The 18,706-nt window shown below is 41.0% G+C and overlaps 1 protein-coding gene across 7 annotated transcripts in view; it reads right to left on the bottom strand.

Annotated features, from left to right (window-relative positions):
* The window catches only part of LOC143029788 (uncharacterized protein C3orf18-like), a 42,342-nt gene that overhangs the window by 15,510 nt on the left and 8,126 nt on the right, over window positions 1-18,706 (bottom strand). For all 7 annotated transcript variants that reach the window (XM_076192776.1, XM_076192775.1, XM_076192779.1 and 4 more), the window contains exon 2: window positions 13,064-13,520. In XM_076192776.1, the coding sequence (XP_076048891.1) occupies window positions 13,064-13,450 (387 nt within the window). In that variant the 5' untranslated portion in view covers window positions 13,451-13,520. The remainder of the gene's footprint in view (window positions 1-13,063; window positions 13,521-18,706) is intronic.

The raw sequence follows: 18,706 nt of genomic DNA, 5'->3' as shown, positions 1-18,706 counted from the left end.
AACAGCTTTCCTCCTATTCCATATATCTGCAGTACCTCCCAAAGTGCCTTCCTGTCTACCCGGTCGTAAGCCTTTTCCAGATCCATAAAAGCCAAAAAAAAACATCATTACCTTTTCCTATAGCTTTCTCACATATCTGTCTTACTACAAAAATCTGATCTACACATCCCCTACCTGTCTTAAAACCACACTGTTCCTCACCAATTACTCCCTCTGTTCCTCTCCTAATCTGCTCAATCAAGACCCTCCCATAAGCCTTCCCAACTATACTCAACAAACTGATCACTCTGTAACTACTACACTCACACTTGTCCCCCTTTCCTTTGTAAAGCGGAACTATACAGGCACTCCTCCAGTCCTCTGGCACTCTACCCTCTCTTAAACAAACATTAAACAACCTCACCAGCCAGTCCACCATAACTGTACCTCCTTTCTTCAGACATTCTGCATGGCATCCATCCAACCCAGGTGCCTTACCTGCTCTCATCATCTTAACAGCTGCTTTCACTTCATCCTTCCCTATTTCTCCTCCATTTTCCTCACTCATCACTCTCATTTTCTTAGCACTTCCTACTGCAACTACCTTTCCCTCCCCATCGTCCTTCACATTTAACAACTCCCTAAAATACTCTGCCCACCTTCCTCTCACTGCCTTCTCTTCCATTATCATCTCTCCATCTGCACCTTTTACCTTTTCTTCTCTACTTGATTCACCTCATCTTCCTCTTTTAACTTCCTTCCAAAACATCTTTTTATTACTTTCAAAATTTTGTCATACTCTTTCCCCATTTCACATCTGCTCTCCTCTTTGCTTCTTTTGTCTTCATTTCTGACCATACTTAATTCCTTTTTTAGATCATTAAGTTCCCTGTTAGTCTCATCATTAAGCTCTTCTTAGTTGGTTCACCTCTCTGTGCATTGCCCTGTATTCAGCATTCAGATCCATTAGTTCCTCTATCAAATTAGGAATATCCTGATTTCTTAGGACACCAATTGGGCAGACACCAATTAGGAAGAGTGACCACATATTAATAGAGTTCTAACTAAAAGAACAAATTGATTTGGGAAGAAATGAGAAACAGAAAAGAAAGACTAATGTACAATAAAGCAGATTTTGCGAAACTCAGAAAATTCTTTCATAATGCAAACTGGGAAAACTTCTTAAATGAAGAAACAAAGATGGAAGAGAAATGGAACATACTAAAAGAAATTTATAATGAGGGAATAGACAAATACCTACCAAGGAAGAAATAAGAACAGGTGTACATAAAGTGCTGGTAAAACAAAAAATGTAACAAGGCTAAAGATAGAAGAGACAAAGCTTGGAAAAGATGGAAAAAAGACAAAAACAAGCAAGTGGCAAATATACAGTCGAACCTCGAAAGCCCAGACCCCGAATGCCCGGACCCTCGTATGACCGGTCAAAATGAACAAAGGGTGGACTTTTCAAGCAAAGTTCCCTATTTGTCCAGTAGGTGGCAGCGATGGCCGTACACGTATACTCAAACCCGGCCCAGTCAAGCCGCCACCAGGGCTGCCGTTTCGTAGAATTTTGTACCAAAACGTAGTAAAATAACGGCATGTGGCAACTGCACAAGGACATGAGGAATTTTTTTCTACATACCGGGCTGTTAAAAACATTCAAAAACTCAAACTTTTGTTTAAAAATCATAGAACTAGTTATCAAATAATAAATGGTACATCAAAATATGACTTTTATTGGTAATTGTGTTACTCATAAAATATTATACCCCAAAAGATATGTTTTTACGGTGTAGAAAAAAATATCTTCGCTAAAGTTTCAGCTTTCTTTTAACATCAGGGCTGCCGTTTCATAGAATTTTTTACCAAAACGTAGTAAAATGGCGGCATGTGGCAATTGCACAAGGACATGAGGAATTTTTTCTACATATCAGCTGGCTGTTAAAAACATTCAAAAACTCAAACTTTTGTTTAAAAATCATAGAACTAGTATCAAATAATAAATGGTACATCAAAATATGACTTTTATTGATAATTGTGTTACTTATAAAATATCATACCCCAAAAGATACGTTTTTACGGTTTAGAAAAAAATTCTACGCTAAAGTTTCACCTTTATTTTAGCGATAATAATAATAAAAAAAAAATTATATCTTACTGAATATGTTAGGGCATGGGGGCCTTATATACATTCAAGAATAAAAAAAAAACTAGAACCAACATTTTGTCAAAGTTTGACAAGTATATCTTGCTATGAAAGTCTGCACACTCCCGAGAAAAATGTATGCCCCAGTATGGCAACACTCCCATTCTACACGGCAGTGTAGAAAATGCGGCAACCCTGGCCACCACCACTGTCCCGCGTGCATACCTTCCGATATCTACAGTGTACGTAATAAAAAATAAAGTACAGTACACTGTATGCACAGTACATTTACATGCCTGTATTACTGTTATTTTTACAGAATTATTAGTATTATAGTACAACCACTCCTCGTTTAACGACGACAATTGGGACCAGCGCGCCGTCATTAACCGAATTGGTCGTTAAGGGGGTACGCGACACCTGGAGGTCATTTTCTAAAATATTTAGAGTAAAGAGCTGAAACTTCTCAGGTAAATAGGTATCCATATTGCCTACATTTTAGGTGAAGCAGAATGATGTATGTACACATGTACACATGTACGTATACCAGTAGCGACATTTAAAAGTGCACAGCACCATAATACGTGGACCAATTTGTTTTATATTTTGGCTATGATTAGTCAGTAGGCACACCTAGGGCCGGTCATTGAGTAATTGAACAATTTCCTTTATACTTTTGCATACAGGCATTTCAATTTTAATGTCTGGCAAAAATCGTGAAAAATACAATTTTTTTGCTCGTTTCCATTATTACTCCGAACTCTTTCATCCTATTCAAAATATTCGAACGATCGGCCCTAGCAGTTACTAAAAGTAATATTTCCTGTAAGTTTCATCTAAATCTGATGTATATTAGATTTTTTATGATTAAAAAAAAGTAGAAAAATATCGAACGGAGATATGGCAACTTGAAATATGAATATATCTGTAACTTGCTTATAGTTTCACCAATTTGACTGATTTTTTCATGGCTTAATTCTTATTATATAATAAGTACAGTAAAAATTATCAACATATTTTAATTATAAGTACTTTAAATACTGAAAAACTAAAGTATAAGTACGTCACAGTAGTGACGACGCACAGACGACATCATATAATTTGCTTTTTTGCACCTTTGGCGGTTTCTTCATATGAAACCTCTCTGCTGGGGGTCTTCAGGGTATCTAAATCATTGGAAAGAGGTTTACTTTCCAGTAGTGGGCGCCTTCTCTTTCCTCATCAGATTCCCCTCGCCAATCTATGTTGGTAGGGCACCCCCTCCAGCATCATATGATGTCCCTTCTTCTTTCTTCTTCCTGTATAGCCTTGATCTTTTTCCTCTTGCTTTCTTCTTTGGATTTAATCTTCCTCTTTGAATTGTTTAGTCTAATGTTGTCCTTTACCTCTGTCACCGTCACAGAGGTGCAGGTGAGGGCGGTGGTGGAGTGAGAGGTGGTGAGATCTTTAGTCGTCTTTGACTGCATGCCATCTTTAACTGCTGTTTTTTGTCATTGTGATGTTCTTTTGTTCTTTTTGCTACCCATGATGACTGTACTAAAGAGTAATATGTACTAGCTAAAGTAATAGATTGCAATGAGAGCTCATGAGACATGCGTACTTCCCTTTTCAGAGCTAGCCGGGAACTAACGCTTAGTTTCGCACAAAGTTGGCGAAATATTCTCCCTCCACCTTCCTCCCTTCCCCTCCACAATCGTATTGGCCGTTGATACACTGGTCGAGTGTAAATTCAATCAAATTTCAACGTTATTCGCTGCGCCTGAAGGTCCTAAGTGGCACGCCTCCCTCTAGTGTGGGTTGCACCTTTAAACCTGTCCCTTTAAACCTCACCCAGGACCTTTAAATTGCGCGCGGCTGGAAAATTATTTGTCGGGATTTATTTATAAGTGGTATACGAACATTTTGAACACAGTTTTGAAAAATGCCATATCTTGACCAAATTCACCCCCCCAGGTGTCGCGTACCCCCTTAAGCGAAAGTGTATACATATACGCACATGTTCTGTATGTACAATGTCCAGCAATACATGTATCTTTATTTTCGTGTATTTTGCCTCTATTTTACAGTACATTAAAGCTTTATTTACTGTTTATTTACGGTGGTTAGGTTTCTGAAATTACCGTATATGACCAAATCCGCGTATGCTGACATTCCATATTGAATACCGGGGTATTTTTTTTAGTTTCGACCATGGGCGCAATATAGCAATAGAAAATTAATTATTAATTTTGTAAATTAAAATGTATCAACGTAATATGCAATTTTGTGGGCGGAAATGAAAGTAAAAAATACCATGCTACAAGAAAATATGCTAATGAACGAAGTCGGTAGCATAGGATCGGGACGCCATCTTGTCGTCTGCCAACGTCTCTCACGACGACGACAACAAGGACGAGCTGGATGACATTTAATTTGCAAGTAATGATTTATCAAACACAGGTTAGGTTAGTTTAGTGTAGGTTAGACGAATTTATCATCCTTTCATTTATTCGACATCGGCATCTATCATAAGAAACATGGTGTACCATTCGTCCAACATGACTTCGTTACTTACGAAATTTGTTTTAGCACCTTTTCTTTTATTTCCGCTCACAAAATTGCATATTACGTTGATACATTATAATTTACAAAATTAATAATTAATTTTCTATTGCTATAATGTGCCCTTGGTCGAAACTAAAAATTTACCACTACGGGTATATATTGTACCCCAGGTAGTTTTTGCAGCTTGCAGGATGGTAATGTAGACCTAAGCTTCAGAACACTTTACCTCACAGCTAATATCCACCGTACAAGTTCATTTATAACATCATACAAATTTGCCTCAGCCAACTTAATTATCGTACACGACGTCGTAACTTCGGGAGATTTGCGTTAAACGAATATTGGTCTGTCATAAAGCCCGTCGTTACTCCGAGTTGTCATTAACCGAGTAGGCCGTTAAACGAGGAGTGGGTTTATTATTACAGTATTGTTATTATTACAGTGTTAGAGTATTATTCTTATGTGTTTCTATGCCATATCCTACATTACCTATACGTATACCGCTATGAAAATCTACAGGTGTTTGGGCGACATTTTCGATGACCGGACTTTTGGCATGACCGGACCGCCCTTCCCCCCAATTAGTCCGGGCTTTCGAGGTTCGACTGTACATCAAACTATGAAATAAATATGTTAAAAAACACAGGGACGAAAAGAAACTATGAAAAGGACATAATAGAAAAATGTGAAGTCAAACCTATTCTACAGGTATGTGATTGGCAAATTAAAAGATAAACATGAAATAGTGAAACTGCATCAAGGGAATAATGAATATATAGATGATGTAGAAATGGCTGAAATTATGAACAAACCTTTTAAATCTGTATTCACAATTGAAAGTACACAAAATTGGGAGGAAGAACAGAGAGACACACAAGGAAATAAGGGACCAAATAAAAAACCTTGACGTCAGAAAATCACACAGGCCGGGTGGAATTGCAAATTGGATATTAAAAGAACGTATAGGGAGGTGGAGGGGTGTGGAGTGTTTTCGGGGATGGAATGGGTGGGAATGATTTTATGCCTTTTCCTTTTTGGCTACCTCCCTAGTAAGGGGGAAAAGCCTTGGTATATGTATGTATGTATAGATTAACTAACGGACAAAATACACAAGATAACTGATTCCTCACTCAAAGAAGGAAAAGTACCTCAAGATTGGAAAAATGCAAATATTGTACCAATATATAAAGGAGGAGACAAGAAAAATCCAACTAACTATAGACCGGTCTCCCTTACAAGCACAACAGCAAAAATATGTGAAAAAGTTATCAAAAGTACCGTATTTTTCGGACTATAGCCCGCACCGTTATATGACCCGCACCCCCTTACACCTTAGTGAAAATCCACACAAGACCCGCACCGCTGTATGACCCGCAGTGTAGATCCGACGATGTATACTACCCATGCATGGGTGGCCACAGGCATAGCTCACTGCGGTTGTTGTTACGGCCGGCCGTTGACGTGGTGATCAAAGTAATTTCAAAACTGAGGCTTTTTCTAAATTTTCTGTTTCATCAATGTTTATATGATTTATAAAAAAAAAAAAGATACAGGTAAACGTCGACTTACGATGGCCGCGACTTACGATTGTTCGACTTTACGATGACGACGACGACGACGACGATATGATAATTTAACCCCTTCCATACGGTGCCGCACACGTAGGCGTCATGAGGAGCAAGTGGATTCGCGACGGTGCCATATCGGCGTCTTGATTATATTTATTGTAGTCACCCCTGTGTTTTTACATTCTCTCAAATGTGCCCTAAATCCCATTCTCTGTGGTTTTCAAAATTCGCGGGTGAAAGAGAGAACGATCGATATAAGCGGTGACTATATTTTATGATGCGAGTATTATTACGTCACGTCGTACGGCTGGCATTGGCTGCTGCCCGCGAGATTTAAGTTCCGTACTGAAAATACATATTATAGTGTTTGAATATGGTAAAAAGGATAAAAATAATTAAATAAACTACTGTACATGTTTAATAGGCTATATTCAGTATCTCTGGTGGTTAATATACAGGTAGGCTAGGTACAGTGACCACGGAACAGAGTGGGGATCGACTTACGATGAGATCGTCTTACGATGGCTCTATCGAAACCTAATGCCATCGTAAGTCGACGTTTACCTGTATATGTTTTCCGATATTAGCAGGTTTCTTGGTGATATTTTGCTTTTCAGGATTCATCACAATTTGGTTTCTGAAGCTGCCACTTCGATGAAAGAGGGGTGATCTCGAAAGTGTGCAACTGATCTTACGATGCCTTTGGGATGGGTCGAAGACGCGGCATTGCGATTCATGATCATGATACTAGTATTCCTCCAGTCCTATTTATTTCTGATTGTGATGAAGATGAAGAATAACCAACAAATTACATTTCAATATATTTTATTGCACTTATATATATATATATATATATATATATATATATATATATATATATATATATATATATATTGGCATTATTTACACAAATTTATTAAGGTTCTTTGTAATATATATATATATATATATATATATATATATATATATATATATATATATATATATATATATTGCAAAGAACCTTAATAAATTTGTGTAAATAATGCCATAAAACCCTGCTTGATTGTTTACCGATAATTAATCAATTGGTTTATAAATGCCATACAAACACTGGTAATTAATTTTTAAACCAAACAATTTCCAATGGTTAGTTTTCAATAGAATAGAACAATAATAGAGCACATTACTGAACTGTTATGAACAGAGTCAATGGAGCACATCGTTATTAGAAGAAAAAAACAGTGATCACAGACGACAGTCAATGTTTATGAAGGCGTATCATCGCTCGCGAAGCCATCGAATTCGTCATCCTCTGTATCGTCATGGAAGAGGTGGTATAAATCGGCCAATTCTGATGCAGTGACTTCATCCGTTTCCATTTCGATTTCGGATTCGTCCGATTCCTTTTCCGAGTCGTAGCATGCATCGAACATTGCAGGATGGCACATTTCTGATTTACGGAAACCGTTCTGAATAGTCGATTCTTTAATTTTCTTCCATGCTTGAACGACCCACATGTAATGCACAAATTTAGCATTAAGGAATCAGGTACAGTTTGTAATTTGTAATTGCGAAAATGGCTGCCCGCTTCTTGTTTTTGTTTGATCGCGGCACACGATGTTGGTGTTGGTACCGGTCACTTGTATTGTGTTCATACTGTTTAGTTAAGCCTGTTTTATTTGTGATAATGCCTTTATTAATAACAAGAGCATGTAAAGCGGGTAAGACAAATCCTACCTTCTCTTTGTCGTTTGTCTCGATCGTACGCGCTGTATTATGACTTTAATCAACTTTCATACGACGAATCCGGTCGGTCCCCCCGCAAATCCCCGATCCGAGAGGGCACCCAGCTAAACTAATCGTTCATTTTATTTTATTTTTTTTTTTTGACTGCGTAAGAGAGCAATTTCTAACCAGAATCCACAGATGACCCGCACCCCCGAAATTTGGCCCCTTTCTGAGGCAAAAAGCCGCGGGTCATACACCGAAAAATACGGTAAATGGATTAAACATTTGGAAGAGAATAATATACTAAATCCAAAACAATTTGGATTTAGACGTGGAAGATATGTGCCACAAACTTGATTTGTTTTTACTCTAGGCTAATAGAAATAATGGAAGAAAGGGATGGATGGGCAGATTGTACCTTCTTAGATCTACAAAAAGCATTTGATAAAGTATCACACAAAAAGATACTAAGAAAAACTTATATAATAGGTGGAGTGCAAGGAAAGTTATTGGAATGGATTTAAGATTTCTTGAACAGGAGGAAAATGAGGGTGGTAGTTAGAGACAAGACTCAACCTGGGAAGAAATGATAAGTGGAGTCCCACAAGGTTCTGTATTGGCTCTGATAATGTTTGCCATATATATAAATGACATGAATGACGGTGTGCAATGTTATATAAACTTCTTTCCAGATGATGCTAAATTACTAAAGAGAGTAAGTACAGAGGAAGATTATAAATTACCACAAAAAGACCTAGATAAAGTCTGGGAATGGAGTCAAAAGGGTGAAGTGAACTTCAATATCAAGAAATGTTGTACAATGGAATTTGGAAAAAGTAAAAATAGAATATCAGGACTCCTCCTTTTCCTTTTCATTTAAAGAGTTCACTCTAAGCACCTCCCTAACTTTTGTCCCTTTCCTCTTTCTCCATCTATCCTCCACTCTCAACTTACCTTCCACCAAAAAACTATCTGGTATTCCCCCACCCTCTCCCCTTAGCACATGTACATCCTTAACTCTTCCTATCAGTCCTATTTACCACTACATAATCCATCAACGCTCTATCTACCACCGTTTCCATCCACCACCCTCTCCCATGTGTACTTATGCTTGACTTTCTTCCGAAACACTGTATTTGCTATCAACTCTCTGGACACATTTCCACCATCAACTCTCCACTACGATTCTTTCCTGGAACTCCACATTTCCCAACCACTCCATCAATTGGACCATTTCCTACCCTAGCATTAAGGTCTCCCAGTACTATTACATTGACATTTCTCCCTAAATCCTCTATGTACTCATTTAAATCTATCCAAAAGGCCTCCCTTTCTTCTACACTCTTCTCACTGCCAGGCCCATATGCACTTACAAAGACCCACATCTCCTTTCCCAGTTTCACCTTCATCCATATTATCCTTGAGGAAACCTCCTTCCACTCCACTACACGTTTCCCTTGCCCTCTCTTCACTCCTGATAACCTCCCACTTACACTCCCAAACTTACACTCACCCTTCCCTTTCAACTTAAGTTTCACTCAAAGCCAACACATCCAGCTTTCTTCTCAAAAACATACTACCTATCTCTTCCCTTTTACTCTCATCTGTACCACATCCTCGCACATTAAAAGACCCAAACCTTAGGGTGCTGGTCGGAAAACTCCCACACCCTCTTATGCCTTCTCTTTTTCATTTAGGAATGTCCCCTGTGGGGCTACAAGGAGAAGGATGCCTAGTCCCACTCCCCTGAAGGAGTGGGAGGGAGTGAAGGATAGAGTAGAGCTAGGTGTGGAGGAGGAATGGGGATGGTTCAAGGAGGGAGTCACAAAGTGTGCAAGGATGGTGTGTGGAACAATAAGGACGGGAGGAAATAGAAGGAAGGGTAGTGAATGGTGGGATGAGGAAACAAAGAAGGTTGTAGGAGAAAAGAAGCCAGCTTTCACAGATTGGTTACAAAATAGGACAAGGGAGTCATATGAGAGGTACAAAGAAAAGAAAAGAGAAGTAAAGCAAAAGGTAAAGGAGGCAAAGAGGAGAGCAGATGTGAAATGGGGTCAGAGTATGACAGAAAATTTTGAAAGTAATAAAAAGATGTTTTGGAAAGAAATTAAGAGAGGAAGAGGAGGCGAATCAAGTAGAGAAGAAAAGGTAAAAGGTGCAGCTGGAGAGATGATAATGGAAAAGAAGGCAGTAAGGGGAAGATGGGCAGAATATTTTAGGGAGTTGCTAAATGTGAAGGAGGATAGGGAGGGAAAGATGTTGCAGTGGGAAATGCTAAGAAAATGACCGTGATGAGTGAGGAAAATGGAGGAGAAATAAGGAAGGATGAAGTGAAGGCAGTTGTTAAAGATGATGAAAGCAGGTAAGGCACCTGGGTTGGATGGATGCCATGCAGAATGTCTAAAAAAAAAAGGAGGTACAGTGATGGTGGACTGGCTGGTGAGGTTATTTAATGTTTGCCTGAGAGAGGGTAGAGTGCCGGAGGACTGGAGGAGTGCCTGTATAGTTCCTCTTTACAAGGGAAAGAGGGACAAGTGTGAATGTAATAGTTTCAGAGGGGTTAGCTTGTTAAGTGTAGTTAGGAAGGCTTATGGGAGGATCTTGATTGAGAGGATTAGGAGAGGAAGAGAGGGAGTAACTGGTGAGGAACAGTGTGGATTTAGGACGGGTAGAGGTTGTGTAGATCAGATCTTTGTGGTAAGACAAATATGTGAGAAAGCTATAGGAAAGGGGTAGGATGTTTTTTGGGCTTTTATGAATCTGGAAAAGGCTTACAACAGGGTAGACAGAAAGGCACTGTGGGAGGTTATGCAGATATACGGGATAGGAGGAAAGCTTCTAGGAGCTGTCAAGAGTTTTTATGAGAGTAGTAGAGCTTGTGTAAGGATTAGAAATGGAGAGAGTGAGTGGTTCGAGGTAAAGGTGGGACTTTGTCAAGGATGCGTTATGTCGCCATGGCTGTTCAACTTATACATGGATGGGGTAGTGCGAGAGGTAAATGCAAGGGTAGTGGGTCAGGGATTGGAGATGGTTAAGGAAAATGGAGAAAAGTGGGAGGTGAGCCAGCTGTTGTTTGCTGACGACACTGCGCTTGTGGCAGGATTGGAGGAGGGACTAAGGAAGTTGGTGACAGAGCTTGGGAGAGTACGTGATAGAAGAAAGCTAAAGATAAATATGGGTAAAAGTAAGGTGATGAGATGTACAAGGGGTGAAAGTGGCAGTAATCTGGAAGTGAGCATTAAGGGAGAGCGACTGGAAGAAGTGAATAGTTTTAGATACTTGGGTGCAAATGTGGCAGGAAAAGGTGGAGTGAAGGTGGAGGTAGAATGTAGATTGAGAGAAGCGAGTAAATGCCTTGGTGGATTGAAGAGTGTAATGAGGAATAGACATTTGGGAATGGATGCTAAGAGGAGACTGTATGAAGGAGTGATTGTGCCAACAGCACTGTATGGGGCAGAAACTTGGAACATAAGAAAGGAAGAGAGGAGTTTGAATGTGTTTGAGATGAGGTGTCTGAGAAGTATGATGGGGGTTACTAGGCTAGATAGAGTGAGAAATGAGGAGGTGAGGAGGAGAACGGGGGTGGAAAGGGAGTTGGGAGAGGGTTGATGAAAGAATATTAGGATGGTTTGGATACATGGAAAGAATGAGTGAAGAAAGACTAGTAAAAGAGGTATGGAAGGCAGATGTGGAGGGAGTGAACATGAGGGGACGTCCTAGGATGAGGTGGATGGATGGGGTGAAGGGGGCTTTGGGGAAGAGGGGAATGTCTGTTGAGGAAGGACGGGAGAGGACAGAAGACAAGGGTGAATGGAGAATGGTTGTATATGGATGATGTTGTGATGCATGAGGTGGAATGGGGGTGAGGTAGTATATGTTAGCAAAATTTGACGCAGCCCGAAAGGATTTCTCCCCATCTTCTCCTTTTATGCATGGGGGGACGGAGAGGGGGGGGTCGCCGATTTAATGAAGCGGCCTTGCTGTGGATGTGCTGTGTCTTGCGACACTGCTGACCCAGGGCAGTGGACAAGGTGCAGGGATGACCCGTCATCCAGGAGGTGCTAAGATAAGAGGGAGGGTGGAGGGGTGTGGAGTGTATTTAGGGATGGAATGGGTGGGAATGATTTTATGCCTTTTCCTTTTTGGCTACCTCCCTTGTAAGGGGGAAAAAGCCTTAGTATATGTATGTATGTAGAATATCGGGACAATATAAAATTGGTATAAAGGAAGTTAAAAAAGTTAATTCAGAAAGGGACCTAGGAGAAATTATCAGCAATGACATGGCACCAAATATAACAAAATAGAGAAACCTAAAATTTGCTAAGATCAATGAAAGTGGCCTTTGACTACTTGGATGAAGAAATGGTAAAGAAAATATTAGTTACATTGATAAGACCAAGATTGGAGTATGCTCCGACACTATGGACACCCAGTACTAAAAGAATATAAAGAAATTAGAAAGAATTGAAAGAGCAACAACAAAGATGGCACCAACTCTCCAAACTGACATATGAGCAAAGATTGTCCAAACTCGAACTACTAGCCCTGGAACAAAGAAGAGAGGAGATCTACTGACCATCTACAGAATTATGAAAGGGATGGAAGTCCTTGATAGAGATGATTTACTAAAGTGGGATAATAGAAAAACAAGAGGACATGAAAAGAAACTTAAAAAGGAAAGTTATAGAAAATATCTGAAAAGGAATAGTTTCCCACATAGAGTGGTGGCTATCTGGAATAAACTGGATGAGGAAACAGTGAGTGCAAAAACTATACAAGAATTTATGAATAAACTTGATGCTGAAAGATACAAAGACAGGGCACTATAAGCATAGCTCTCTTCCCGTAAAATACAACTAGGTAAAAAGATAAACACACACACAAATTTGAGGCTTGATATAAATTGGAGAATAAGAGACAAAACCACATAAATATTGATCTTTTCCTGTATAGTACAATTAGGTAACCACACACATTTATAGATACAATAACATAAATACACAATGAAACTGGGAATAGCCTAGAAAAATTTGATGTGCACAGTGGTAGAGAATATTCATAAAAATATCTTATCATGATAATGAACAATAAAGAAATACCTCAAATTACTTACTGCAATTGCTATAACAACCACAGCTATGATAGCTAAGACCAAAGATATGTGAGCAGGAGCTGTCATAGTCTCTGGTGGCAAAGTGGTTGAGTTGACTGTGCTGATGGAAGGTGGTAATGTAGTAGCTGCAGAGGTAGTCACAACTGTAGTGGGCTTTGAAATTGTTGATGAGGTGGTATCAACTTCAGTGCTGTTTGACAGCACTGTGGTAATAAATTCAGTGGTTGTTGAAAGCACTTTTGGCACCACTGCAGTTGTGGTTGTGGCGGTTGTGGTGGTGGCGCTCATGGTAGAGGTAACTGTCCCTTCTTCCCCGGATGTGTCTGTTGGCAGTGGTGACTCCACATCCGGGGCTTCTGCTATGTTTTGAGTTAGATTTGCCTGCATTTTTCTTCTGTCTCATGCACAATCAAAGTATCCTGATAACCATATCTGAATATTCTGGGGGGTTTTTCACCTGAAAGAAATATAAAAATTAAAATTCTGTTTAGAAATAGAGAAATTAGGTAATGATATATTGAATTGTTTGATTCACTGCCCCAGCTCTCTTCTGCACAAGACTCAAAGCTCCCAGGTTACCAGAGACAGCCATTGGTCTTTAGCAAACAAGACCAGGGGCAATGGATTGATTGCATTGATTTCCTTGCTGCTTCCCTCACTCTACAACTTAACTCCAACCCCACTCTTCCACTTCCTGCTATACGATATTCTAAATACTTGAAACTATCAACTTAATCTACTTCTCTCCTTTACAACTTAACCACTTCACTCCAGGCCAAAATCTCGCGGGCAGCATTAGCTGCCAGACGTACAATGTTGCGTCATAATACATACATACATATACCAAGGCTTTTTTTCCCCCTTACCAGGGAGGTAGCCAAAAAGGACAAGGCACAAAAACATTCCCACCATTTCCATCCCTGAAAACACTCCACACCCCTCCACCCTCCCTCCCATCTTAGCACCTCCTAGATGACGGGTCATCCCTGCACCCTGTCCACTGCCCTGGGTCAGAAGCAGTGTCGCAAGACACAGCACATCCACAGCAAGGCCGCTTCATTAAATCGGTGACCCCCCCTCTCTGTCCCCCCCATATAAAGGAGAGGACGGGGAGAAATCCCTTCGGGCTCAAAATTTTTGCTCACACACACTACCTCACCCCCCATTCCCCTGTCCAATCCACCTCATGCATCACAACATTTTCCATATACAACCATTCTCCATTCACCCGTCTTCTGTCCTCTCCCGTCCTTCCTCAACAGACATTCCCCTCTTCCCCAAAGCCCCCTTCACCCCATCCATCCATCTCATCCTAGGACGTCCCCTCATGTTCACTCCCTCCACATCTGCCTTCTATACCTCCTTTACTAGTCTTTCTTCACTCATTCTTTCCATGTGTCCAAACCATCCTAATACTCTTTCATCAACCCTATCTCCCAACTCCCTTTCCACCCCTGTTCTCCTCCTCACTTCCTCATTTCTCACTCTATCTAGCCTAGTAACCCCCATCATACTTCTCAGACATTTCATCTCAAACACATTCAAGTTCCTTCTCTCTTCCTCTCTTATGTTCCATATTTCTGCTCCATACAGTGCTGTTGGCACAATCACTCCTTCATACAGTCTCCTCTTAGCATCCATTCCCAGATTCCTATTCCTCATTACACTTTTTAAACCACCAAGGCATTTGCTCGCTTCTCTCAATCTACATTCTACCTCCACCTTCACTCCACCCTTTCCTGCCACATTTGCACCCAAATATCTAAAACTATTCACTTCCTCCAGTTGCTCTCCCTTAATGCTCACTTCCAGATTACTGCCACTTCCACCCCTTGTACATCTCATCACCTTACTTTTACCCACATTTATCTTCAGCTTTCTTCTATCACACACTCTCCCAAACTCTGTCACCAACTTCCTCAATCCCTCCTCCGATCCTGCCACAAGCGCAGTGTCGTCAGCAAACAACAGCTGGCTCACCTCCCACTTTTCTCCATTTTCCTTAACCATCTCCAATCCCTGACCCACTACCCTTGCATTCACCTCTCGCACTACCCCATCCATGTATAAGTTGAACAGCCAGGGTGACATAACGCATCCCTGACGAAGTCCCACCTTTACCTCAAACCACTCACTCTCTCCATTTCTAATCCTGACACAAGCTCTACTACTCTCATAAAAACTCTTGACAGCTCCGAGAAGCTTTCCTCCTATCCCGTATATCTGCATAACCTCCCACAGTGCCTTTCTGTCTACCCTGTCGTAAGCCTTTTCCAGATCCATAAAGACCCAGAAAACATCCTTCCCCTTACCTATAGCTTTCTCACATATCTGTCTTACCACAAAGATCTGATCTACACAACCTCTACCTGTCCCAAACCCACACTGTTCCTCACCAATTACTCCCTCTGTTCCTCTCCTAATCCTCTCAATCAAGATCCTCCCATAAGCCTTCCCAACTACACTTAACAAGCTAATCCCTCTGAAACTACTACATTCACACTTGTCCCTCTTTCCCTTGTAAAGTGGAACTATACACGCACTCCTCCAGTCCTCTGGCACTCTACCTTCTCTCCAGCAAACATTAACCCCTTCCATACGGTGCCGCACACGTAGGCGTCATGGACTTGGATCTCGGTGGCAGCAGCCAATGCCAGCCGTACGACGTGTCGTAATAATACTTGCATCATAAAATATAGTCACCGCTTATATCGATCGTTCTCTCTTCACCCGTGAATTTTGATAACCATAGAAAATGCGATTACAAAAGAATTAGAAAGAATGTCATTATGGAGGGGCGACTACAATAAATATAATCAAGACGCCGATATGGCAGCCTCGCGAATACACTCGCTCCCCATGACGCCTACGTGTGCGGCACCGTATGGAAGGGGTTAAATAACCTCACCAGCCAGTCCACCATCACTGTACCTCCTTTTTTAAGACATTCTGCATGGCATCCATCCAGACCAGGTGCCTTACCTGCTTTCATCATCTTAACTGCTGCCTTCACTTCATCCTCCCTTATTTCTCCTCCATTTTCCTCACTCATCACTCTCATTTTCTTAGCATTTCCCACTGCAGCTATCTTTCCCTCCCTATCCTCCTTCACATTAAGCAACTCCCTAAAATATTCTGCCCATCTTCCCCTTACTGCCTTCTCCTCCATTATTATCTCTCCATCTACACCTTTTACCTTTTCTTCTCTACTTGATTTGCGTCCTCTTCCTCTCTTAATTTCTTTCCAAAACATCTTTTTATTATTTTCAAAAATTTCTGTCATACTCTGACCCCATTTTACATCTGCTCTCCTCTTTGCCTCCTTTACCTTTTTCTTTAATTCTCTTTTCTTTTCCCTGTACATCTCATATGACTCCCTCGTCCTACTTTGTAACCAATCTGTGAAAGCTCGCTTCTTCTCTTCTACAACCTTCTTCATTTCCTCATCCCACCATTCACTACCCTTCCTTCTATTTCCTCCTGACCTTCTTGTTCCACACACCATCCTTGCACACTTTGTGACTCCCTCCTTGAACCATCCCCATTCCTCCTCCACACCTACCTCTACTCTATCCTTCACTCCCTCCCACTCCTCCTTCAGCTTCCTCTTGTACTCCTTCTCCTTTTCCTCTTCGTTTAGAGAGTTCACTCTAAGAACCTCCCTACCTTTTGTCCCTTTCCTCTTCCTCCACCTGTCCTCCACGCTCAACTTACCTTCCACCAGAAAATTATCTGATATTCCCCCACCCTCTCCCCTTAGCACATGTACATCCCTAACTCTTCCTATCATAATCCTATTTACCACTACATAGTCCATTAAAGCTATATCTACCACCTTTCCCTCCACCACTCTCTCCCATGTGTACTTATGCTTGACTTTCTTCTGAAACACTGTATTTGTTATCACCAACTCTCTTTCTAGACACATTTCCACCATCAACTCTCCACTACGATTCTTTCCTGGAACTCCACATTTCCCAACCACTCCATCAATTGACTCCTTTCCTACCCTAGCATTAAGGTCTCCCAGTACTATTACATTTACACTTCTCCCTAAACCCTCTATGCACTCATTTAAATCTATCCAAAAGGCCTCCCTTTCTTCTACATTCTTCTCACTGCCAGGCCCATATGCACTTACAAAAACCCACATCTCCTTTCCCAGTTTCACCTTCATCCACATTATCCTTGAGGAAACCTCCTTCCACTCCACTACACGTTTACCTATCTCTTCACTTACTAGTATAGCCACCCCTTCCCTCCCTCGCCCTCTCTTCACTCCTGATAACCTCCCACTTACACTCCCAAACTTACAATCGCCCTTCCCTTTCAGCTTAGTTTCACTCAAAGCCAACACATCCATCTTTCTTCTCACAAACATACTACCTATCTCTTGCCTCTTACTCTCATCTGTACCACATCCACGCACATTAAAAGACCCAAACCTTAGGGTGCTGGACCGAGGCCCTCCAGCCCCTCTTATGCCTCTGCCATTTCTTCTAGGAATGTGCCCTGTAGGGCTACATGGAGAGGGATGCCTAGTCCCAATCCCCGTCCCTTTTTTCTCGCCTCTTACGATCTAAGTGGGAATACTTGGTGGCAGTATTCTTTTCCCCCACCACAGGGAATTCCCCCACCATAGAAAAAGAAAATACTCAGAGAAATGGTACAGTATAGCAACAAGGGTTGGGGGACAGCATAACGGAGGGACAGTCGTAGTATAAAAGTGTCATCATTTTTCGCATCATAAAAAATAGTCACCGCTTATATTGATCGTTCTCTCATTCACCCGTGAATTTTGATAACCATAATGTGATGAAGCCAGTTTAGAGAGTATGTCAGTTACGCAGGGACAACTACAATAAATATAATCAAGACGCCGATATGGCAGCCTCGCGTATCCACTTGCTCCTCATGTCGCCTACGTAGGCGGCACCGTATGGAAGTGGTTAACCCCTTCCATACGGTGCCGCACACGTAGGCGTCATGGACTTAGATCTCGGTGGCAGCAACCAATGCCAGCCGTACGACGTGTCGTAATAATACTCGCATCATAAAATATAGTCACCGCTTATATCGATCGTTCTCTCTTCACCCGTGAATTTTGATAACCATAGAAAATGCGATTACAAAAGAATTAGAAAGAATGTCATTATAGAGGGGCGACTACAATAAATATAATCAAGACGCCGATATGGCAGCCTCGCGTATCCACTTGCTCCTCATGTCGCCTATGTAGGCGGCACCGTATGGAAGAGGTTAACTTCAACTTACTGCCACCCTCTCCCCTTGTACAACACATCAACTTTCTTTCATCCAAATTTACTTTCCATTTCCTCCTATCACATACATTCCCAAACTCCAACAATAAATCCTTAGACCCTCCTCTGACCCAGCCACATGTGCAATATCATCAGCAAACAATAATTTGGTTCACCTCCCACTTTTCCTTACCATTTCCAATCCTCTATCCAAATATAGAACACAAATGACAATGGATACAAGAGAATACTAGGTATAGAAATGTGGAAGAGCCATCAAGACTAGACCTAATAACATCAGAACCTGAAATAGTGGACAAGATTGAATATATGACACCATTAAGTAAAAGTGACCATATATTAGTAGAACTGGAACTAAATG

This window comes from Oratosquilla oratoria, chromosome 11 (assembly GCF_046742065.1).
Source record: "Oratosquilla oratoria isolate Oo_2021 chromosome 11, ASM4674206v1, whole genome shotgun sequence".
Taxonomy (NCBI): Eukaryota; Metazoa; Arthropoda; class Malacostraca; order Stomatopoda; family Squillidae; genus Oratosquilla; species Oratosquilla oratoria.
Note: the sequence above shows the minus strand (reverse complement) of the source record. Positions and strands in the feature narration are given on the sequence as shown.